At 35.1% G+C, this 26,138-nt stretch overlaps 1 protein-coding gene across 1 annotated transcript in view; it reads right to left on the bottom strand.

Moving 5' to 3' along the window:
* The window catches only part of TRDN (triadin), a 370,489-nt gene that overhangs the window by 33,100 nt on the left and 311,251 nt on the right, over positions 1-26,138 (bottom strand). Inside the window, exons 24-27 of the mRNA XM_036871396.1 lie at positions 23,991-24,029; positions 2,198-2,224; positions 1,739-1,768; positions 146-175 (exon numbers count right to left, since the gene is read on the bottom strand). Of these exons, the coding sequence (XP_036727291.1) occupies positions 146-175; positions 1,739-1,768; positions 2,198-2,224; positions 23,991-24,029 (126 nt within the window). The remainder of the gene's footprint in view (positions 1-145; positions 176-1,738; positions 1,769-2,197; positions 2,225-23,990; positions 24,030-26,138) is intronic.

The raw sequence follows: 26,138 nt of genomic DNA, 5'->3' as shown, positions 1-26,138 counted from the left end.
TGAAACCATATTGAGCAATGGAGTAGGGTAAATAATGAGGATCTGGGAGACCCTGTGTAACTCCCCATTGGTGGGTAGTAAGCCTTTTTTAGTACTAAAATAACAGCAACATTAGCTCTGTAACTAAGAATAAAAATATTGTTACCTGGTTTTGCTTCCTTTTTAACTTGTGACTCTGAAGGGGAAAACAAAAGATAGAAATTTTTAAATCTGAAAAAATAAACTAGAGCACAAATTCATTTTTGGACGCTATTTTATTTCATTTACTATAATTTGAAAAAGCAGAATTTTAGTAAAAATTGTTTTAGTTTCCTACTGGCTTGTCAGTACTGGACTATTGAACACACAGTAGTTAAAATCATGATATGTACTTGTCTGTCACTAAGTTATTGCTACTGCTAATGGATTTCAACCTGAATTTTCTGTTTTCTCAAGATTATTGTTGTGGAGAATAGTCCTAATGTCCACATAAGATAAATGACTTGATGACAGGAGTTGGAAGAGTTTTTCTTAAATATATGTAATTGTTATTCGGAAATTTAGACCGTGTTATGGCTTGAATTGTGTGCCACAAAAAAATATTTGAAGTCCTAATAGAAAATAACTCAGAATGTGACCTTATTTGGAAATAGGATTATTTGCAGATGTGATTAGTTAAGGTAAAATGAGGCCATACTGGAGTAGGGTGGGCCCTTAATCCAATCTGACTGGTGTCCTTATAAGAAGAAAAAAGACACAGATAGAGACACACCAGAGAAGATGGCTGTGTAATGACGGAGGCAGAGGTTGGAGTGAGCCAACTACAAGCCAAGGAACACCAAGGACTACTGACAAACACCAGAAGCTAGAAGAGATAAGGAAACATTGTCCTCTACAGGTTTCAAAGGGAATGTGGCTCTGCTTCTATCTTGACTTTGGACTTCCATCCTCTAGAACTGTGAAGAAATCAATTTTTGTTGTTTTAAGCTATAATAGTTAAGGTGTGGTTATATGGGGGTAGAGAGGATCCTTAATCCAGTAGGACTGGTGTCCTTAAAGAAGAAGAGAAAAGATACAGAGATAAAGACAATGGGAGAAGAGGTTCATGTGATGACAGAGGCTGAGATTAGAGAGATGCCTCTTCAAGCCTAGGAACACCAAGGACTGCTCACAAACACCAGAAGCCAAAAGAGGCAAGGAAGGATTCTTCCCTACACCTTACAAGGGAAACATGCCCTGCTGACACTTTGATTTCGAATGTCTAGTTTCCAGAACTGTGAGAGAATAAATTTCTGTTGTTTTTAGCCACCTAGTTTCTGGTATTTTATTACAGCAGCCCCATAACACCAATACAGTTGGGAGACAAGAATCAAAATTTTAACTGTTTTGAAAATCATTGCTGTGTTTTCTTTTAAAAAACTGTTTGCTGCCTGCTATGGCCCTCAGAAATGTTCATCTGACTCAGGAGCCCCCAAAAAATAGAAGAGTGTGGGCAGCTTTTCTTCTGACAGGATGTCTGTGTTCTATAGTAATCAGCGAAAAATAGTCATTTGTTTCTTCTGAACTATATAAATTTCTCAGCGGTTTCACTTTGTAAATAGGGTTTTTTCTAGGAACAGGTAGTATAGCTAAACATATGTTACATTTGTTTTATTTTAAATAGTTGTTCAAGAATAAAATTTTAGTATAATATTTGCACTAGAACACATTTACAAAAAAGTACGCTATTCATTATAAATATGGAATGAAATGTACATACCTGGCTTATCTTCTTTTTTTATTTGTGGCTCTAAAAACGAGTAAACATTAGTAATAACGATTATATAAAAATATTTATTTCCTGTACTCATGCGTATTTCTTTTACATATTATTGTTCTTTAATCTTCCATATTAACTTTCTTCTTATGATTGCAGCAGATTAATACACACACAAGTAAAGGTTCCTCATTATCAATCACAATAAGAATTTTTGAGAAAAATTGGAAACATGAACTAAGATTTTTAATGAGAAGTTAATGAAATCATGCCCAGTGAATGAAGGATAAAGGAAAATATCAGCATAGCAAATTCTCAGAAACACAAGTAAGATAACCAGCACATTATCTGCACAAAATAGTTAAGCCTTTGACTTTATGCAAAACACTCAACAATAGAATCAGAGGATGAGTAAAGCAGGCATTTAAGATTTGTTTTTTGGTTTTGGCATGTATAACATACGTGGAGACTTGGGCTTGACTTCTTTGCCTAGAAAAAGTTTAAAAATTATTAAAAACTGAGTCATTCCACTGTTATTGGATCAACATTGTATATGGTAGAATATTATATATTTGAAAATCAAACACTATAGACCCCAACCATCTTTCTTTATTGAAATTTTTACAGGATATGTAATTTAATGTCCAAGCCAAGTTACTAGTTGAAAAATCATTTAAAACAATAACAGTTTAATTTCATTGCACCATTAAAAAATTTGCTCACAAACTCGTGTGCAATGTTAACTGTTTAATCTAATGTTAAGATGGAACATACAATTTTATTTGGAGAATTACTTTTAGCCTTTCATTATCCAAGATGAAAAATTCAAGACTACTGCTTTCATTTCCATTAACATTATCAACATGTTATCTGTCCCAGTATAATATATTAACTAGCAACTGCTGCTGAATCTGGAATTCTTGATGACCCAAAATATACCATATGCTTTTATTGCATATTGGATTCCTAGTTCAGGGGTTGGCAAATTTTCTGTGAAAGTTCAGATATATATATTTTTTGACTTTGGAGCCATATGATCTCTGTCGCAATTATTCAGCTCTGTTGTTGTAGCACAGAGCAGCCATAAGCATTATGTGAATGAAAGGAAATTGCTGTGTTCCAATAAAACTTTACTTACAGAAGCTGGTGGCCAGTCTGCAGGCCATGGTTTGCCAACATCTGCCCTATCCACAGTAAATTTTAACTTTCTTTTTTTTTTTTTTTATCTCAACACAGATTTTAACAGTAAACAAAGCACCTTTCTTTGATTCTGAATTCCTATATTAATAACATCCAATACCTTTCCATAACTGCTCTACTATACTTCTTAAGAATGTTACCTTTGGGCTTCCCTGGTGGCGCAGTGGTTGAGAATCTGCCTGCTAATGCAGGGGACACGGGTTCGAGCCCTCGTCTGGGAAGATCCCACATGCCGCGGAGCAACTGGGCCCGTGAGCCACAACTACTGAGCCTGCGCGTCTGGAGCCTGTGCTCTGCAACAAGGGAGGCCGCGATAGTGAGAGGCCGGCGCACCGCGATGAAGGGTGGCCTCCGCTCGCCACAACTACAGAAAGCCCTCACACAGAAATGAAGACCCAACACAGCCAAAAGTAAATAAATAAATACATTAATTAATAAAAAAAAAAAAAGAATGTTACCTTTACTTGTTTTTTCCATTTATTGACTCCCATTTAATCATTAATTCACTATCATCTAGCTTCTATTCCCAACATTATATTTATCAGGCATCTCTGGTCACTAATTCCCCCTTACTTTCCAGTATCAATGAACATACGTAACTATGTTGATCACTTTCTTCTTTTTAAATTCCTATTCATTTGGCTTCTGGGAAGGATCTACATAACATACTCTACTGTAATAAGATAAACATTTATCCCATCCTCTTCATTGTCAAAAGTGTCCTAGTGACTTTCACTTTTAGCTAAATAAAATAGCAAGCACCTGATTAGTTTTCACACTTGAAACTATAGGAAATAGAAAAAACTATATAAAATATGGTTTTAAAGATATTGGACATCAGACAATAAAGGACAGTGATTTTTAAGTAATGAAAAGCAAATGAGGTGTGCTCTATGATTATCCCAGCTTAATTCCTTGAGAGAACTGAAGGCTGTTAGCGCAGGAATAGAGCTGATTTGATGAGATCGAACTGGGAGTCTTGAGAGACCAAGATAGCTAGAGATCAGTGGTTAGAGTAATATAAAGTAGGAAGCTAAAGAGATTAGAAAGAGGGAGAAAAAAAGATTAAAAAAAGTTTGGGGAATTTGTGGAAGGCTCCCTCAAGTCTTCAGATGAGCACTGCCAGCCTATGCGCACAACAAAACTACTTAAGGTAGAGAAAGAAATAGTAATAATACTGTAGCAGTTTATAGTAAGTGTTGAAGTTGGGTAGTGTCAGTCCTCCAGCTTTCTTTTTTTTTTCAGTTTTGTGTTGGCTATTCTGGGTGTTTTCCCAATCCATGTAAACTTTAGAATCACTTAGTCAACATCCACAAAATAACTTGCTGAGATTTTGATGGAAATTACATTGTATCTATAGATCAAGTTGGGAAGAACTGACATCTTAATGTTGAATCTTCTACTTCACAAACATACAATATCTCACCATTTATGTAGAGATTTTTATTTCTTGATTCTTTTTTTATCAGAGTTTTCTTCCCTTCACTTTTCATTTGGCTAATTTCTATTTAGGGCTCAGCTATCTCTTCCTCAGAAAGCATTTTCTGATATGGTTGGAAAACTTTTCCCCTTTATGTGCCAACATTATTTTTTTGATATCTTGATCATTGTTTTTTGATATCTTATTCACAATATACTGTAAATATTAACTTAAGTGAATACCTTCCCTTCTAGACTGTGAGATATTTGAGAACAGAGATCATGTTTATCCATCATTGAATCCAGAGAGCTGGTGCAATACATGGTTACGTGATAGGCACTCAATTATTGTTTGTTCATTAGATAAATAAATGAAATAATTAATGAAAACAAGAGAAGGTAAATAAATGGAGAAGTTGAGTCAATGAATGTAGGAGAATATGTGAATTCAGAAATTACATTAGAACACAAAAAAATGTTAAAATTACTACAGGCTTTCTTTGACTTGACATGACTATTCACCTCTCAGCTCTCTGGTACCCAGACAAAGATAAAATGTGCAATCAGTTATACAATTCACACTGTTTTAAGTTGTAAGCAAATAAGCTGTTTAAGAGAAGCAAAACAATTCTTGGTAATACTACCTGAGATAAATTTGTTTTATGGGTTCTCAGAAAAAAAAACTATAATGCAGTATAATGTAGCAGATAACATCTTCAACAATATCCCTACCCTAATTATGTAACAGTTTTCATAGGACTCTACCTACTGCTCTCAACATGGACCAAGCATAGTTCAATAAGAGGACACACACACACACACACACACACACACACAAATTGTGTACAAATATAAGGATGTTCAATTATGCTCTTCAAACCCAACCAGGTTAAGAAAATCTTGACTTAAAAGTTCTGCTAATTCCTGGGGGCTTCCCTGGTGGCGCAGTGGTTGGGAGTCTGCCTGCTAATGCGGGGGACGCGGGTTCGGGCCCTGGTCTGGGAGGATCCCACATGCCGCGGAGCAACTGGGCCCATGAGCCACAACTACTGAGCCTGCGCGTCTGGAGCCTGTGCTCCGCAACAAGAGAGGCCACGATAGTGAGAGGCCCGCGCACCGCGATGAAGAGTGGTCCCCACTTGCCGCAACTAGAGGAAGCCCTCGCACAGAAACGAAGACCCAACACAGCCAGAAATAAATAAATAAATAAATAAATAAATAATTTAAAAAAAAAAAAAAAAAAAAGTTCTGCTAATTCCTACACTCAGGTTGTGATAGATACTGGACAACTATCTATTCCCACAAAGCTGTTCAATAATGAAATCTGGGTTTCAGAGCTGGTTCTTCATGTGCCCTCCCATATATACTTATTTCCAAGTTCAATTTCAATTGTAGTCCTCTAACAACTGTCTAATTATTCTGCTGTTCTCCTGTATTCTGTGCTATGGTTTTAATGTGTCCCCCTATAAGAAATGTTGCAGTCCTAATACTCAGTACCACATAAATGTGACCTTATTTGGAAATAGGGTCTTTGCAGATATAATTAGGTTACATGAAGTCATTAGGCTGGGCCCTAACCCAGTATGACTGGTGTCCCTATAAAAGGAGGAGAAGAGACACAGAAATGGACATGCATAGAGGGAAAATGATGTGAAGATACAGGGAGAATACCATGTGATGACAAAGGCAGAGATTGGAATGATTCACCTAGAAGCCAAGGAACACCAAGAATTTCCAGCAAGACCAGAAGCTGAGAGAAAGGCATGGAACAGATTCTCTTCCAGAACCCTCAAAGAGAACATAGTCCTGCCTAAACCTTGATTTTGGACTTCTGGTCTAAAGAACTGTGAGAGAATAATTTTATGTTTTAAGCCACTCATTTTCTGGCATTGTTACCACAGCCCTAGGAAACAATACAATACCTTAATCCAATCCACCACTGTTTCTCTTTGAAATTACCAAGAACATCCAAACTGGTCATGCAAACACAGGCTTTTTTCCATCGTTCTCTCAATTCTGAAGCCAGAGAGATTTTCTAGGATGCCTGTCTGGTTATTTCAGATATCATATCTCAGTGTAAATCACGTACTGCCTTTATTAACTCCAGCTGCCTCTGCCTGCTCTATAAGGCTACTGATGAATCTAATTGTTGCATATCTCATCACCCTCTTCTGTACTATTTTGTGCTCTATGTTCAAGTTATACTGAAGTATTGTATTTCTAAAAACCATCTTAAGGTCTCTTTTTCTTCTGGGATGTCTTAAATGTTTATCTCTCTGTCTAGAACATTCTTCCTCCTTCTTCATCTGGCTAAATCCCATTTAGTATTCAGACTAGCTCTGGGGTCTGTGGTGAAGTTGGGTGCTCACTTCACTCTCCTTCTCCCATGAGGATGGTGTCTTTTTCTGAGCTGGGCTGCCTGGGCTTGGGGAAGGGGAATGGCAGGAATGCAGATCTATTTTTCCTACTCTCCTCAGTGTGTCTTTACTTATTTCTTTGCTTCATCCAGGTGTTTTAAGACCTCACCTGGAATCCCTGACTCTTGTGAAGGTATTTTCATGCACAAAGAGTTGTTCAAATTGATATGTCTTGGGAGGAAATGAACATTGGAAATTCCTACATCACCATCTTGCTAATGTCAGTCCTAAATATTCTTTAGCTCTTTTATATTCCTAGTTTCATGATCTCATACATTCAGTTATGAGAGTATATAATATCAGTTTAAAATCTGATGAAACTTCACAGGCAAACATATCTGCAGATATATGAATGAATAAAGTGCATGTAAATGTCTGTTTATACATGGTCTAAGACTATATATTTCCTAAGGTCCATATTTAGGCTGCAATAAGCATAAGGACAAGTGTAGAATGTTTGTTGGAGGAGAATTCTGTTAAGGCAGTAGTTCTCAAACAGCAGCATCACCTGGGAACTTAAAAATGTAAATTCTACTAAAAAAAAAAAAATTAAAAAAAAAAAATGTAAATTCTTAGCCCCATCCCTGACCTTCAGAATCATAAACTCTAGGCATGGGCCAGCCCACCAGGTATATCTGACACATGTTGAAATTTGAGAACCACTGTTTGATAACCATGACATTTGTTAACAGCATTCATTTAACAAAAAACTATGGTTATTTTTTACAATTCTGAGTTCCATCTAATCGCGTATGTCATATTTCAGCAAATATGGCTTAATTAAAATCAGAGAAAGCCTTCAATCTACTGAGACATAAATGGATAAAGCTAAAAACAGAACATGCTTATGTTGATTATAGGGTGTCAACTTTTCAATATAGATGACAGCAATAGTATATTCAGATGTTTGTGACTGAGATCTGTAAAGTATGTGATGTGAAATCTAATTTATATAACACAAGAATATTTTATTTTTACAAAGGAAACCAAATCATTGTAACATTGGTGTTCTCATGGAAGTGATAATTGGCTCCACATTCACAGAATACATTTCAATAGTAAGTAGCAATATAATAAGTATATACATACATACATATATTTGTTCATTTTATTTATGGAGATTTTAGTTTTTTCTGTTTCTATTATAGCTTTTGTACTTTCTGTATTTTCTAAATATTTTGAATTGTATTAAAACAAAATGTCAATGCAGTATTTCCCATTTCTACCCTTACAATGCATAGACTTAAAAGAATAAATGGTCATAGTCAACAAATAAAAAAAAGTGAAAGGAAAAAAATTAAGAGCCAAAATATTCTAAAATATTAGACACATGAATGATAAAAATCATAGCAGTTTAAAATTATATACATAAAAGAATAAATAGCCTATCTACATCCATATATATTAAGGAATTTTGAAACTAACATCAGACAAAATTAATAAAATTTTGACCTATACAATCAGAAACTACTTATTTCATAGCACACTGCAACAAGCAGTAGATAAAGATATCTTAAGTAAGTGTTGGGTCAAATTCTCATTCAGACACTCATTTACTGTGGAACCTTGACATGGCCATTTAACTTGTTTTGTTCTCCTCTTCCAAAATGAAAATAAATGTAAGAAGTTAGATTACGTGATTTTTAAGATCTCATCCAGATCTAAAATAATGTATTTACACTAAATATTAATTTAAATCTAAATAGTAAGTCATTTAAAAGGGAGACACAGTGTAGATAATCAACCTGAAATGTTGCAGCGTTAATTCCTCTTAGTTTTATTGCTCTTTAGTAAGTCTGTTTACTCAATTCCCGATAGATTTTCTGCTGTGGAAGCACATTTTTAGGTCTAAGGCAGATTAACAAACTTTGTTTTTAAGACCTGTGAGTCTGTTTCAGATATATTTCTTTACACAGATATTTAGTACAGAGCAGAAGATGGTTCTGTTGTAGATGTATATCTTAGCCAAAAGAACTACCTAACAGGCACTTTACCTTTTAAATTGACTTGGAGATTAATATCTAAACTTTGTGCCATACATATTGAATAAGCAATCCATTTGGAGGAAGCAAGGAAATATTATAAGGACTTTTATGGAATGCCTGCATCAGTTCAAAGATCATACCACATTTTACTAGAAGCCATTATTACTCAGCTACATGTTTCATGAAGTTTTCTAACCTTTTAATTATCAAAATTAAAATGGAAAAGTATAAGTGTTAAATATATAAAATACGTTATAAAACTCTAAACGGTAATCTTTCCTGATTTGTATATGAATTTGAGTAAAAAAAAAAGTTCTTTTTCCTATAGAGGCAATGTACTGTATAAAGTTATTGGTTGAAACAATAATATATTATTATTTATCTAATGTTCATAAATATATTTTTAGAGACAATGAAAACTTATGTGAGAGTTAGCATTATTTATGTAGTGCTGGAAATCAGGGAAATAAAATATAATTAAGGCTTTGAAAATTAGCGTTTAGTCTTCTAGAAACCATTTGGTAAGGAAGAATTGCCTCTAACAATTGGAACTAAATTTCTGCAAGAAATTTACTTCATATTATAATAGAGAGAAATGCAGTCTGAAAGATAAGAAGTAAAAAATATTGTTCATGGCATCCTTTAAATTTAAAAGCAGCAATACTTTGGCAGTATATTGAGATAGTGTTTGGAAAGTTCTTCAGGGTCTACGGTGGTCATGCAGCTTCCTGGTTACATGAACCCAGTGAAATTTATATACAGAAATGATTTTTTTCAGCCTCATTGGCTTTGCATTGTGCTAAGTTTTCTAGGCACCAATTATTTTGTTAAATTTCTTGAGGCTGTACTAACAATAAATTTCTATGGAATCTTTTTAGTTATTCAAGCATCCTAGCTTTGACCATTCTGTTCTCACAATGCCTCCCAGACAGCTATCGTATTTTGCCTCAACTGTGTGGTGAGGGACCCTTTGGGTCCTACTTCTTGATGCTCAAAAAGGATTAAAGTGATGCTGATGAAACTGTTTAGCAGCAAATGTATAGGAGATTAAAGGAAGTTAAGAGAGAAGCAGTAGAAAGATAGAGGAGGTTAATCAGAAACATTACTTTGAAGTCTTTTTTTTAATATAGAACTTAATATAGTGCTGATATCACACCGCAATTATTCAACTATTCAATCATTCATTCAGCAAGTGTTGACTCAGCATTTAGTACATGCTAAGCACTTCACTCTCCCAAGAATATTTAGTCTATAAGGCTTACCTATTAATTGAGACTGAATTATTATGGACGAGTTTAATTCTGGTGACAGTCATAGAAATTAGATTTGGTTGAAATGCCATGCTACGTTCATCTCTTTCAAAGGGCATAGAAAATTATATCAATTCCAGATATGACATATATCCTTTGAAAAGTTGGAGAAGACTATAAAGAGATAAATGGACTCATTCCACTCTTGATCCACCTATCTAACTTTCTAAAGAAAAATGTATATACCACAGGAAATTCAAACTTAATAAATTCAAAATTGAATCATGATCTATTATTCTCTCCTGTAACCAAGTACCCTATCTTGGTAAATGGTACTACCTTCCACCTACATTTCCAACCAGGAGGCTAGAAGTCATCCAACATTCTTCTCCATGCTTTGCCACCCCTATTCAGAGTCCTGTTCATTCCATTTCCTAAGTATACCTTGAGTGTACTTCCATTTGTTCATTTCCTCCTCAGCTTCTGCCTCCATTATAGCCTCAAATATATCATTTTCACCCTCCAGTTTCCTTTCTCACCTGATGTCCTTTCCCCCTTCTTATCACCTTTCACCATACCACACTCATTTATTAAGACAGCTCAGCTGTTGTCTCTCTTACGAAGATTTTCTTGATCTCTTTCCATGATGGGTTAAATGCCCCTAATCTGTACTCTCCCTATCCAATGTAAATTATTATCCCTGTATATTGTAATTATTTGCAATACTCTGTAATTATTTACTCATTTGCCTTCCCCAAATAAATTGTTAAGTTCACTAGGCAGGGGCTGCCACTATCACCTTAGTATCCTTTGCACTTGTTCATTCTCCACACATAGTCAATAATAATGAACAAGTGATAACTCTGTATCAATGGAGGGTTGCTCTCTTGAGTAATGCATACACTAAATACATTCTCACTGATGACCCATCGAAGATGCTGCTAAAATATTTGGGAAGGGGTTGCAAAAAAGAGAGAGCTCTTTTAACTCTGTGACCCTTCAATAAAACATATTATCAACAGAAATCTTCCACTTTTTCTCTACAGAGGATATTTTCCACAATTGTATTGTGATCACCTTGCTTTGGGATACATGAAAATAAAACATGGGAAAGTCTGTGCATGGGATTTCTTATTAATGTGGTGATCATTTCATCTAAGAAAAGGAGAAAATTATACTATGTTTAGCCCTGACTATTGTGTAGTTTTGGCCTGGAATATAAAATGCATTGGAGAGCATTTTAAATTGATTAGCACCACCAGGCACAAGCATGTTTTAATTATTAAGATTTACTATAGTACCCTAAACACCTCTCCATCACATCCTGATCCTTTAAGTGGGTCTTAGGAAAAAATGAGACAATAAGAAATGAGCCCCCAATATGATGTAGGCTCAGTGAGATTCAATCCTTAGTTTAAAGGTCAGGGCTTTGATTAGGGCACGATTTAGTGGTGGAGGGTTTGTGAGGAGGAGAGCACAGTAAAATGTCTGAGATCGGATAGGCCTCCTTAAAGTAGGGAGGCATGACCCCAAAGGAACCATTATTTTTGCCATGTTAGGTATTGGTCACATTAATCTCAGTTCCGGAGCTCTAGAATATTCTGTTCTGAAATCAGGGATGTGAGAATAGAAGAGATAGTAGTTAATATTATTTCCTTTCGTTTCTACTATACCCACATAAACAGCCTCATTTTCCTTTCTTAAGATGTTTTGTGTCATTGGGAGCTAAATTTGAACAGCATATGAAAGAAAAGGGAAGATTCCTGATGTTTGTCCACAAGAGAGATCTGAAATATTTTCCTCTGGAATATGATTCAGTTATTAAATATACACCCTCTTTTAAGCATCCCACAAGTGTGGAACATTTCATCACTGGCTTGAGAAATATTTCTATATATAAATATCACTGTGTTAATCTACTAAGTCAAAAAACAAAACAAAAATCAGCTAAAAACATTGTTTTTAAAACTACAATATATTGAGTGTTACAAATAGTATAAGAGCATGTTTATTCATAGAAGAAAGAAAAAAGGAGATTGAGAATAGGTTCAAGTAATTAATAAAGCTATAATTAATTTATTATAATTAATATAGCTAATATAAAGCTACATTTTAGAATAGCAAAAAAGATATAAAGTAAGCAATACATTAACATGGGGTAAAACTGCATTTTTGTAAATTTTGTAATATCAGAGTAACTCACAAATTAGCCTGGAGACAGAAACCATTCTAACAGAGCTGGCTTCTTAAAGGCAAGTGTCTAAAAAGCTCTGGATCTGTGTTTTTTGCTGTTGTTGTTTTTTATTTTAGAAGAATCAGATCACCAACTTCCTCTATGGCAAGTAATAAAGTTTTCGTTAGTGAATTGCTTTTGCCACACTGAAAGCTCTTCCTCAATTAGTTTTTAGAGTGGGTTGAAATTGGGAAGGAGAATTTTCAATGACAATTTTATATAAAGGGCAAAAAAAAAAGCATTTTTTATTCCCATAAATTACAGAAGGAAGAAAATCTTTCTGAAAAAACCTAAAAACTAAAAATTATGTCTTTTGAAGGAGTCTAAAATGCATAACATTGAAGAAATATCCAAAGGAGATGAAATATCTAATTATTGGCTCTTTGTTTACACTCATGCATAAGTAGTGTTTAGTAACTTTAAATGAAGCTATCGTTATTTTTCCTTTCTCTCTCAATAGAGAGGACTTTCCTAGGACTCACAGACCATGCATCTCTCCTTTAAGCCAGCTGAGAAAAATTGTACCCATCACAGGTTGATTCAGAAGCTACTAATGGGACTATGCTTGATTGATTGAATTGGCTAAGAAATATTTCATCTCTAGAAGATACATTTCACCAGAAAAACTTAAGGCTACAGTACTCAAGTCATTATTATAAATAAAAAGAGAAGATTTTAGTACAGAAGTGATCCACATTCAAAGGTCAAGCAGGAAAAGGGTTATATCTTTTTTCCACAAAATAAAATTTTTTCCACAAAATAAAAATTGCTTAAATGAAAGTCAATGATTTCATCTCTTTCAGATTTTGAAAAACTGTACCAAATTTTAATTCTGAAAAATTGTCTCATGAACCTATTAGCATAATTTATAGCTAACACACTAAAAGTTTATTTTGTGCCCAGAACCAGACTAAGCATTTTAAATAGAATACTTTAACATTTATAGTAACCCTCATGAGCTCAACTTCTCATTTTAACAAATTATTAGACAGGCTTCCAGGTCCATTTGACTGAATAACTAAACTCTTACTACATTTGTTCGTTCAAAAACATTTACTGAGCTCTTACTATGTGCTAGGAACTATTTTAGGCACAAGTAAGAATGAAATAAACCAACAAAAATCCTGCCCTAAGGAACATATGATCTACTGCCCTGATTTGTTATTAGTATCATCCAGATTTATCTAAGGATTACTTAGATAATCAATTCAGTTCAAAATAGGTGTATCACCACTCCAACATTTTTTTTTCCACCACTGCCCCCATCATCTCTATTTATATTTTTCTGAGAATAGAATGATAATATTATATTTGAGGTTCTAAATTTGGCAGTAAACTATATCCGCGATACATTGGCAAAAGGAAGGTACACTACATTTTTTATTACCTTGAAGTCAAAGAGGACAACTTGTGACATTGTAAGTCATTTGCTCACTGCCTTAGAAATCAAGTTGAGTATACGATCGTGGTCATTGATATGCTGAAAGAGCTAGGTCATCCCACCTATGAATTTTGTAACCTGGGAATCCAGTTCATCTTTATTTCAGCTTCCTTGCCTGTAACTTGGGCAAAATAATGAAACCTAAATCACAAGATTTTATGAGATCAAATTATGCATGTATGTGAATAAATCCTCTTGATTAATTGATTAATTGCTCCACCAATATTAGTTATTTTTTTCATTTTCCAGGATTTGGATTAGTTGGCATTCAATAAATGCCCTTGGACTTACATAGTAAAAATTATTTCAATTTTCTTGATTTATTGTAAGTTTCTTTGTGGTAATAATCCTTCTCAGCATATTACAATGACACATACCTAGTGACCAATCAGCAAACCCTAGTTTATAATAGAAACAATGGTTGACCTACTGCATTTTCATGGCTATCTGTAGGGATACTTATGAAGTATTTAACACCAATGCCATTTGCTAGCAATTACTCAATTTTCCATGTCAGCATAATTTTAATAAATTTTTTATCCCAAAAGAGAATGATTGCTTCCTCCCCCAAGAATTTACAGTAGAATTTTTTGTCTTCTTGTTTATGGGAAAAAATAAATAAATGGAAATTTTCAGATAGCAATGCCTGGGCATAAATTTATTATTCATGTTAGCATATCTTCATCATTCTAATTGCAACACAATCAAACATTGCTTCCAGTCTTTCTTATTTAGTTTTTCTTCTTTTTTAAAATATATGTTGTCATTAATTTTAAAAATTCTATCATTTTTGCTCTATTGCTTCCCCAATCTTTTAAGTAAGTAAATGTTTAAGACATCATTTTTCAAATTGTGTTCAGCTGAACCCCACTATTATATTACAGAAAAGATACCATGGTTGAATAAATATGAGAAACATTGGGTGAAAAAACGTTCAGCAGGTTTTTTACTATCAGATTTTCATAATGTGTTCATATCTATGATGAACTCCAAGAGGTTTTCCCAGACTTATTTAACCTCAAAACTCTTTCATGTATCAATAATTATGGCTAGTCTTCTATGCAAAATACTTTGCAAAATACAAGTGTAAGAAATAACTTATACTGCAGGAACACTTCTCCCTTTACAGTTAGAAAGAAAAACTCTATAACAATAATGTTATTGATTTTTACTCTTAGCTGAACTGTATAAAATTATATGGTCTTTAAAGGCAGAAGGATTTAGTTCAAGGTTTTAAAATTAAAAGTGGTATTATTACACAAGTAGGGAAATATTACACAAGTAAACTTAAATAACAAATGAGAGATCTATATTGAAAAGGAAATTGTTTGATTTCCATGGTAATTAAAGAAAATGAAATCCTTTAGGTGTTATGAACATAAATTCCCTTATCTCTCAGGTGTTTAACAATGGAATTAGTGTATGCCTTAGTTTTTAGCATTTTTCCATGTATTATTGCCTTTATAGATACTGTAACCCTGTAAAGTTGTAAAGACAGTAGCTGTGAAATCTCTGTTTGATAGATTAGGAACCATTTAAACTACAGTTTCCCTGATGTCACAGCTCCCATTCTTTTTACTCTGCCCAGCTGTTTTCCTAACTAAATGCACTCTCTTTTCCCTTTTTCGGACAAGATTTTAAACTAATAGTCTACAATATATACAAAGTATACAATGTATATTTTCTAGCCCCAATTTCTGACTTCCAACCAAAGGCCTCAAAATATAGTAATTTGGTTTTCCACCCATTGAGCTCCACCAAAATTGCTCATAAGATCGTCAGTGACTCCATATTATATATTCCAAAGAATACTTTTGAGTCTTTATCTTACTGCAAATTTCTGCTATGTTTGACATTTTGACAGTTTCCTCCTCCTTGAAATTCTTTCCTCCCTGGTTTCTGAGACAATGTCTCGAGCTTCTAAGAGAATTCTCCTCTCTCTTTTTTTTTTAACTCCTTCAGAGTCTCCCTCTCTGCCTCCATCCACTCTGTACATATCAGTGTCCCTCCTGGTTGCTTCCTCAGTCCTTGCTCCTTCTCCCCATCACGCTCCCCTTGGTAGATGTCAATAACTCTCATCATTTAAGCCCGCACATCTTTGCTGGAAACTTCCAAATTAACTACTGTGTTTTCTCCCCAGCTGCCTGGTAAACACACTTCAATGCACATCCCACAGGTACCTCTAATTCGACATGTCTCTCCCTCACCTCTACCCCCATTAGATTATAAGTTCTAGGAGGACAGGAACCTGACTGTGTTTACCAATGGATGTCTGCACTTACCAAACTGTTACCGAACCCAGGTCTGGCTGCTTGCCACCCGAGAGCCAATTCTCGAGAGGCAATTGTTGGCAGGAAAGGAAAGCTTGCTTTATTTCGGAGGCTGGCAACCGGGGGAGAGGGTGGACTCTCCTGTCCTAGAACCAACTCCCGATTGCTGTTCAGGGGACAGGAGCTTTTTTTTTTTTTTTTTAAATTTTATTATTTATTTATTTATTTATTTTTGGCTGTGTTGGGTCTTCGTTTCTGTGCGAGGGCTTTCTCTAGTTGCGGCGAGCGGGGGCCACTCTTCATCGCGGTGCGCGGGCCTCTCACTACCACGGCCTCTCTTGTTGCGGAGCACAGGCTCCAGACGCGCAGGCTCAGCAATTGTGGCTCACGGGCCCAGCTGCTCCACGGCATGTGGGATCTTCCCAGACCAGGGCTCGAACCTGTGTCCCCTGCATTGGCAGGCAGATTCTCAACCACTGCGCCACCAGGGAAGCCCGGGACAGGAGCTTTTAAAGGGGAGTTTCAGGGTTGTATTGGCGGAGGGAGGGAGCAGAACAGCACAGTCAGTTCTGACAGCCATCTTGCAATCAGTAACGTGGTGGTCTGATCGGCGTCATCTTGGTTGTTTTAAGTACAGTTAGTCTTTAGTTCCAGGGTTTGTTCCCATTTCTTTGAGGCCAGTTCTCGGAATTGTGGCAGCTTATGTCATGGCTACAGCCTGGCCATCATGTAGTTAACTTCTTCCACCTGGTGGGGTTTCAGTGTCTATAAGACAGCTCACAGGATATGGCTCAGAATATTATCTATAGCCCTTAAGGAGGAACTAAAGGTCCTTGACTTTGCTTAATGATTAAACTGTTATTATTTGGTCTCCTTTGACTGTTTTCCTTTGTTTCTGCATTTTCTCACTTCTCTAATTAAACTTATTCTTTGGCTAAAGTTTTTCCACAGACAAAAGGCAGGCTGAGGACATGGGGGGGCCAGGACCATAGGGTCCTGCTCCGTTTCAATATTCCCTATAATATAATAACTGCTCAACAAAAATTTGCATAATAAATATGTCAAAACTTTACATAACACATATAGCTTCCTTTTGCTAAATCTGCACTTCTCTTGAAAATTCCAATCACAGAAAATGACATTACTGTCCACACACAATCCCAAGATGGAAACGTGGGAGTTATCCTGAATTTTTCTCCACTCCACCTCCTTTTCCATAGTATGGCAATTTTACTTCCTAAATACTTCTATAATAGCTCTCTTCTTTTCCTTCCTACCAGTGCTCTATGAAAGTCTAATAACTCTAGAGGTATCAGTGCAATAGTCTCCTGCCCCCAACCGATTTCCTGAAACTATTGACATCCTCTTTATCTTCAGTCTCTGTAATTAGCCAGACTGAGCAATTTGAAATTCTAATTTAAGTTGTATCTCATTTTGCTTAAACTCTGGTAGTTGTTCCCAATTTCCCTTAGGAAGAAGGACACAACCCTTACTCGGGACACAGCTGTTCCTCTCAAGCCTCACCTACTCCTATCCTCCACGCAGACCTTTTGCTGAAGTGAAGGTGAAATACTCGTGGCTCTCAATATTCCTCACTGCTTCCCTCCTCTAGCTGAGGCTTGTGCTACTCTCTCTTGTCTGCAATATCCTCCCCAGGCTTTCTTCACCTGGCTAATCTTTACCCATACTTTGAGACTACTCTTATATTCTCTCCTTTGGGAATTTTTCTCTGAACCAATAGGCTGGAAAAATAAAACTTTCCTCTGTTTACAGAATTCACTCTGAACAACTTTTTCTTGTTTGTTTGATTTTAATTACTTATTGTTTTTTTTGCTAGTATTAGCTCTTTATTTACTGATCTCTGCCTAGATAAAATATATTTCTTGAGAGCTTAAAACCTAGCAAAATATTTAATGCATGGTAGAAATTCTATAAATACTTATTAAACTAAACTTAGCCATTGATCCTACTATAACTTAGTTTAGTTAATGAAACTGAGATTTAATTATCTCTACAATTTATAGGAGCCCTGCATATTCAAATATCCAATGCTTTCTGGTTAACTTAAAGATGTACATAAAGTATTGTGTGTGTGTGTGCACGCGCACACACGAACACGTATGTGTGTGTGTGTGAGAGAGAAATAGGGAGAGAGAGAGAGAGGAGGGAGGGAGAGAAAGAGAGAATGTAAATTCTCTCTATTATCTATTAAGATCCAGTTAATAAGGTTAATACGTATTTCTCTTGCAGGATCACCATGGTAAATTTTAAATAGATATTGAACTGTATTTATTTTATACTATGATAGACGTAAATTAAATAGAGTAACCAATTGGAACTAAGTTCTTTAAAAGATATAGGCCAGAGATACTTTGATGACTGATAGGTGTAAGGGCATCCTGTTTTCTTTCACTAAGTCATTCACCTGTTGTATCAATATCTTAGCCAGCTGGTAAAATAAAAAGACAGTTTATCCTTGACATACAGGTACTTCAAGCAAAATACGTGTATTTATTCCTTTTAAGCTCAAATGAACACACAGGTACAAGCAGTGCCTGTTTGCCTGTGCTGTGTCATGAGAAAGGAAGGGTTGATTCCTCAGTCATTTCACGGATGAACAAAGTTCAGAAATCACCCAAATGAGATAGTGGATGGACAATGTCAACCAGTGCTTAGTTATTGTGAGGACCTTGCTTCTAGTTAGAAAGCAACCATTCAAAAACACATGTACACTCTGCATTAGCTAAATGTACAGAGAGAAGCTTGATATATTTTTCTTCCCTGGAGATAAGGGCAATCTTAGATGTCTATGAAATCTATAATTTTCTTTCTCAAATTTTAATGTGCATACTAATGACTTTGAAGTCTTGGTAAAAATCCAAATTCTTATTCAGCAGTTATTAATGGGACCTAAGAGTCTACATATCTAACAAGCAACCAGGTGATGCTGATGTTGTTTTGTGGACCACCCTTGGAGTAGCAAGGATATGGGTGATAGCCTTTTATTTTTTTTCTGCTTTCATAGCTCTTGAAGGCACTTTCACATACATTATATCACGTGATTTCACAATAAGTCTGTTAGATTAGCATGGAATACATTGTTGATGGGAACTCTATTTCATAGGTAAAGAATGAAGGACTCAGAACTTAAGTGATTTGTTGTAAATCACTCCATACCTATTGTCCTAGAGTTCCTCTCTCTAAACCATCCGGCCTCTGTTGGTCTTTTACATTTAAAAAACTATCTCTGCATGTGCTATACTGCAAATCCAAGACACAAGTCAAAAATAGGTTTTTTAAAATAATCATTAACCAACGCCTCCCTTTCTATGAGGATAATTTTGTTGATCTGCTGTGGCTATGGTGGCTTTTGAGTGATTTTCTGTCTCCTTTGAGAAGGAAAAGGCTGCACAGCTCACAGCAGAGATAATATAGGAGCTGAGACACAAAGTTAAAAGAAACCCATTCAACAAACATTGCTATCACATGATATGCTAGAGGAAAACATGTGCAAACAGACCAAGGCTGGATAACTCATGTTGTGTGTTTAAAGACAGAGAAAAGGGGGTGGGTGGGAAAGTAAGTTGCCAAGAATGGAGGGAAGTTAAACAGGTAAGATGTTTTTGATATGGACCTGACATGAAAGGAAAATATTGAAAAGTCACTGAATAGACGAAAATCCACAGAATTGGTGATCTTTTTAAAATGTCTTTGTGGTGGTGGATTAGATAAATGGAAGCCACATGAAGAAATACGCTGGGGGCAGTATAATGCAGTGGCAATGAACCTAACACTGTGCCCCTACACATACCCATTTAGAAAATGTAACTAGCATAGGCTTCTGGTAGATCTTTGAAGAGGAGATGGAAACAAGATGATTAAGTCATGGGTTTGTATATTTATTCAGGCAAGAGATGATGAGAACTAGAACTAGGGTCTTACCGGGAGAGAAAAAAAGGAGAGACCAAATTTGGGAAACATATAATTTAGTACTTACTTGGATGTTGGGTTCTGAAAGAGAAGGGAAAGCTGTAAATGACTCAGATGTTTAAGTCAGTGTAACTGAATTCTGAGTCACGAGTTCCATTTTTTGAGATAAGAAACAAAAGGAAAAGAGAATGTTAAGGGATATTGAGTTCAATTTTAAAACAAAGTGATGTCCAGGCAGATTAACGATGTGAAGATTTTGATGAGGCAGTTAGAAATGCAGTTACAGAACTCTGAAGATTTTGTTTATGAATATCAATTTTCTTGATAAATAAGAAAAGTAAATTATTGCTTATGCAAGTCTTTTTTGGTTTTAATTACATTACTACTTATAATTAATGTCCATTGCTTCCCGAAAAGAACACTTAGCTATTCTCCAATTACCTAATGAAATGCATGCCCTGTTTGCCATCGTTTTCATTAGGGGGTAAAAAACAAAGAATTTAGAGGCTAATAATATGCCATGTCAAAAATAAATAATTGCTACAATGTTGCTTCAGTTTTTAAAATTGTAGTCATCTTTTGTTGTTGTTTTATTTTTAACTCTGTGAGTTAAATGTTTGTTTCTGTCAAAGAAAAAGATTTTTTTCTTTTTGAGGAGTAAGAGATGACGAACATGGTCAGATATTATCTAGAGGTCAGTGTAATATGAAGCAAGAAAACTATCCCCTGGGTTTGGCAACGGACATGTTAGTGGTCACCTTTGCAGAAGAGATTTTAGGAGAAAAGATTGCTCACCAGAAGCATCCTCATGTACACTCAGCTTTAATTTAATCTATCCTTTCATTATTTTTTCAAAGCTCGGGGGGAGGGGATTTTTTCTTCCTCATAATTAAGCTAACGTCCTCCATCTGTAGTGTGTATCCCAACACTTGTCATATCTGGGGCCGTTCTCTCCAAATTAATATCTCCCTCTGGATTTCATGCTCCTCCTCTCCCTGGAATGCTCCCCCTTATCATAAACATGGAAACAACAAACCTAGTTCATTGATTCCACCTGCTGGAATATAGTATTTTGTCTCCTTTTAACAGCAAACTCCTGAAAAAAGTAGTTGCTGTTCTGCGTCCACTTATTATTGATAAATTCTCTTATTAATTCCTCTAAGTTTCTTTCTACTTCCACCACTATACTAAAAATGCTCTCCACTTGGTCACAAAATAACAGATTTCTGTCAAATATAATGGCTGTTTCTCAGTCATCATGCCTCTTGACTTTCCTGAGACATTGAGACTGCTGATTTTTTGACTTTTTCTTGAAAGTGTCCGGGCTTTGGGATACTGATACACTGTGTGTCCCGATCTCTCAGGTAACACACTTTCCTTTTTACCAGTTCTTTTACTTTTCCAAGAAGCTGCCTTTCATTCCCTTCTCTTTTCTCTCTACATTCCTGTTTATTGAAGAAATCCTTTTCTCCTTTGGCTTCTAACTCTAAACCTCTAAGCTCATAGATACAAAACCTTATGTGAGGATTCAGAGTGAATATTCCCGATTTCCTAGTGTCTCTAGGACACCTCTGTCCACCCCACCTGCATTTCCTTTGCAACTTCTACATTTCATCACCTTCTTCATCTTTTCGTGCTTGAGACCTTGGAGTCATATATAGCTAATGTCATCAATTTCTAGCCTTTTCCTGTGAAACAGCTTGACAATTACAAAAGCAGTGATACCACAGTACAGAGAGTATGATTGTGATTGTATGTATTCATATAACTGAAAGGGTATATAACAAGATGCTATTAGTATTTTTCAGTGGGTTGCTAGGTCCTGTGATATTTAAAAAACTTAATTCCTTATAATTCCACACAGAATATTAGTCATGGCTATAAATAATATTTAAAGTAAACAGAATTCACTTCCTTAATGCTGCCTCTCTGTACCTCTCCCTATCAATTTCTCCCACCTTTATAACACTTAGATTACTATAAAAGTAATCTTTTACTCATATGGCCAGACGTCATTGCTGCAGTCCTGCCATTTTCTGTTCCTCATGTAGCCCCTGGAATCTCCTTTGGTCCTTGATCCTCCCCTCACTGTCTCCTGCTTATGCCATGCTCATCCCTGCCTCCGGGCTAACTCCTAAATAGAGTTCCCTTTTATTGAATCTGAACCAAATAGCAAACATCAACTGGATTTCTTATGACAACCCTACCAAGTGAGTATTCAATAGACAAAAAAATTAAAACTCAGAAACATTAAGTAATTTAGGTCACACCCCTAGCAAGAGAGTCAAATTCATGTTTTTCTACTATAAAGCTGACTTCCACCATGCTTTATAATCACCTTCCTGCCTCAGACGCTCTTGCATATTCCTAAAATCCCAGCTTGATCCATCATCTCCCTGAAGTTTTCACTGATTGACACAGACTACAGGAATGTCCCCTCTCTCTAGACTCCTAGAGCACTCTTCACAAATGTAACTAATTATCTGGTAGCCATCTTTCAATAGTTCACGTCTATGTCCTTGATCATATTCTCTTGGGATGGAAACAATATCTTATCACTTGTTTCTAAACTTTGTATCACCAAGCACAATTCTTGACATATGGCAGTGATATTAGCATAATATATGTTGTCAATAAATTGTTAATTGATTATATTTTATAATAAAATAGCCCTTAGTGCTGATTTCTCTTTCCTTTTAGGAAGAGAAAAATAAATATAACATAAAAATAGGCATAATTATTTAATGTCAACCAATACTAGGAAATTTATAGTGCATATATTAGTATTTTCCATTATATACCAAAAGTAAAATAAAGCATAAAATACAATGCTATGCTTACAGGAAGGGGTGACATCATGCACCTTTTATCTGGCCAGCGATTTTTTGCTGACCCCAGTAAGGGTGCTAACAGCAGTAAAGTAATTTATATACATAGCTTTTCCTTATCTTCAGATATATCTAAAGTTCAGTTATAACTTTTGATGTTAAGACTCAATGTATCATTTTGTCTTTATCATGCATTTTTCTTACTGATTAAAATTGTTGATTTTTCCATTTATCTTCCAGAGAATGCATACTTTCAGATTTTATAAAGTCACTTAAAATTATTTCATTCACTAAAAATAAAAAAAAAACTTAAACAATCCCTTTTGATATGTTGACAATACTTTTCGTAGAAGTGACAATAATTTAGGTTAATATTTAACCTATACAGAGAAGGGTGAAGCAAGAATTACTTAAATGTAGGTTAAAATTTGTAAAAATTAGTTATGTGAAAATATTTTAACACCAACGATATGAATGTCTGCATGTACATAGTATCACTTTCACTATAGGGAGAGATATAGATATAACCTTCTTTTGCGTATGTAGATACAGACATGTAAATATCTTCATATAGATATAAAATATTTGGTATAGGGTTAGCCCTAGAAAGACTGTAATTAATTGGAGTTTTCCTCAGGAATTTTAGTCTTTTTTTTTTCCTGCACTTTATTCTATGATGTTTCTTCTTCTAACTTTTAACACCTGTCTTAAAAGTGACCAGCTAATCTCTTGTCTTCCTTTCTCGAAGAACCTGTTTGCAGGAAGTCTCTTGTAAAAGTATTCCATTACGCCTCCAAAGAGTATTTGGATATTTAATTAGTGGGAAAGAAAATAGTTGAATCTGTTATGTTGAACTGTATGAAACTACTGTTTTTGAGGTAAAAGATGTTCGAGTACAGGTGATTCCATAAGGTTCAACCAATTATAAGAATAAGATTTAGACATTTGTCACAATCTGGCTAAATTCTCTGAAACTGAAATTGTCCCCTTAGCACTTTGTAAACAATGTTCAATTGCTCAGTAGATAAATAAGGAGCAGCATATGTTAACAGTTCCAATGCTTTGACAAACGTATCCGAAATTTGCTAACAGAAAACAGAAGCTATATTAATTTTAGCATACTTTTGTTTATGGCTTATTACAATTAAAATATTTGGGGTATATGAGTATTTTTTCAATGTTTTCAGCATTTCAAGGCCTTACACAGCCTGATTGTAACACCGGCCTTGTTCATTATAAACAGAATATATACTTATATGTAAATCTTACAAAGTGTCCTTACCTGCTTTGGACATCTTTTCATGTTTTTTAATTTCAGGTTCTGGGGTGAGACAAACACATACACACACACAAACAAACAAATTGGAAAAAATAAGCATTTTTAAAAATCCGTATTAAATGGAATAATAGGCAGGTTTAATAGATTTTTCTCATTTGTTCTCAGCTTCAATTATAGTTACATACTTTTATCAGTACACAATGGAATATGTATTTGTAGTAAACTATAAAGTAACTTACGCAAAGGACATTGGTTTAAATTCCAGTTTGCTAAAAAGTTTTATACTAATCAAGTAATTTGGCATTTTGTCTTTAATAAGAGCCCATCTCTTATAATTCATAAATTCTCTAAGCATTGCAAATAAGGAAATTAGCCAAAACGGTTCAGAAAAAAAATGTGTTGTAATTTATCCTAATTTGACGAATTTAAGCAATTTCCTACTTCTGACTACATACGTTGAATTCATGGAGCTCCACCTGGTGGTTAATTTAATCATTTCAAACTGGTATAATTATTGTTTTTAGTAGTATTTGTTATTAATTTTATAAAATAAATTAAATTGGATTAACTTCAGTATAATAGTATAAACACATTAAAATAAAGTATTGTGCTTTCTTATTTCCTAGGACAATGGCTTTTGTCTAGAAACTCTGCATTCTAACTTAATATCAGTACAGGATAAATACATAGTTCTTTGAGCTATCCAAGTAATACTCATGACACTACCCCAACAACTGCAATAACTGATATGTTCATGCTCCCCAGTCCTTTCTCTTATTTAAACAATTTTGCCTTGGCCTCATAGTTCTCCTCTCTCGGCATAAAGTCTTGTTTTGATTAATAGAAGGGTTCTGGTACATTACAATTTTTCCTCCCTTCAAACAGCAGAAAAACTGAGCTTGTGGTTGGGATATTACTGAGTACAGACTTTGTGTCAGGGGTAGTGCTAACCAGCTTTATTTGGGTCTTAGCCTAATGGAGTCTATTTCCTAGAGTTACAAGTTTTTATAAAGCTCATTTGCTTAACTGCAGAATTTTATGTAATACAGAATTCCATAGCCATTCACACCCTACTTCCTGTACCACTTGAATGCACATCCTGTAAAAAGTGATATCAGCGCTATATTATTGCACTTCCACACTCTCTGGCACATATTTCTCTCTTTTTAGTTGACACATTCACTTAACCGGGTAGGACATACACTATTTTAATATTTTCTATGTGCCTTAATGTGGTATAAAATTTTGTTATACTATTTTTAATTAATTTTTGTTTATTGTCTGTATCCCCTCTTTCGATTTTAAGTTCCACAGGGCAAGGGTTGTGCCTTGTTTGCTACTCAAATACCAGCATTTGGTCAAATATCTAACACGTGGTGTATGATCAATAAATACTGTTGAATGAATGACTGAACAAAACAAATATAGACAATGAAATATAGAGCAAAAAATATAGAGAACTATGAAATGCTCCCTCCTGTGTATCTGTAGTCCTAGAAGAAACTGATTCATGCTTCTAGAGTTAGAGATAAATATTCAATGTTCTAGGACAGGGTCCACAGGCATTTTGCTCATCATGTAGAGCTGTCTATTTGAAAGAGTTTTGCTTCTCACTCTACACCTGGTTCTCTCCCCTGTCAATCACATTGCCATGTAATCTTGAAGTGGAATCATTTTAGACTTAATGTTTGTCAAAAGATCTTCTGTAAAAAATAAAAGTTGTGGGGAATACTTTTATCAGCTATGAGCACAATACAATCAGAACCAACTTCTACCTTGTTCATGAAATTTTATAACCACTCTTATGATCATTCAACATGCATGTGGCTGTGGACCCTCTCACGATGTGAGAACTACTGACTTTTGGTGTTATGTAAACAACACTAACATGATAACCACACAACTTATGAATTCTTGGGAAGCGTGGAAAGGAGGCTTTTGGATCTATAATCTGGTTTTTTAAGCAAGCTCATTTACTTAGTTTTGTGACCTTGGGCATTACTTAAATCCTCAAGTCTCAATTTTGTCATTGCTGAAATGGAGAAAATAATGTTGTAAAATTGATGTAAGAATTAAGAGTGATGTGTGGAAAAAGCTTACTTATTTTAAAATTATGCTCATGAACTTAAATTACATGATCTCTCAAGGTAG

This window comes from Balaenoptera musculus, chromosome 12 (assembly GCF_009873245.2).
Source record: "Balaenoptera musculus isolate JJ_BM4_2016_0621 chromosome 12, mBalMus1.pri.v3, whole genome shotgun sequence".
Classification (NCBI taxonomy): Eukaryota; Metazoa; Chordata; class Mammalia; order Artiodactyla; family Balaenopteridae; genus Balaenoptera; species Balaenoptera musculus.
Note: the sequence above shows the minus strand (reverse complement) of the source record. Positions and strands in the feature narration are given on the sequence as shown.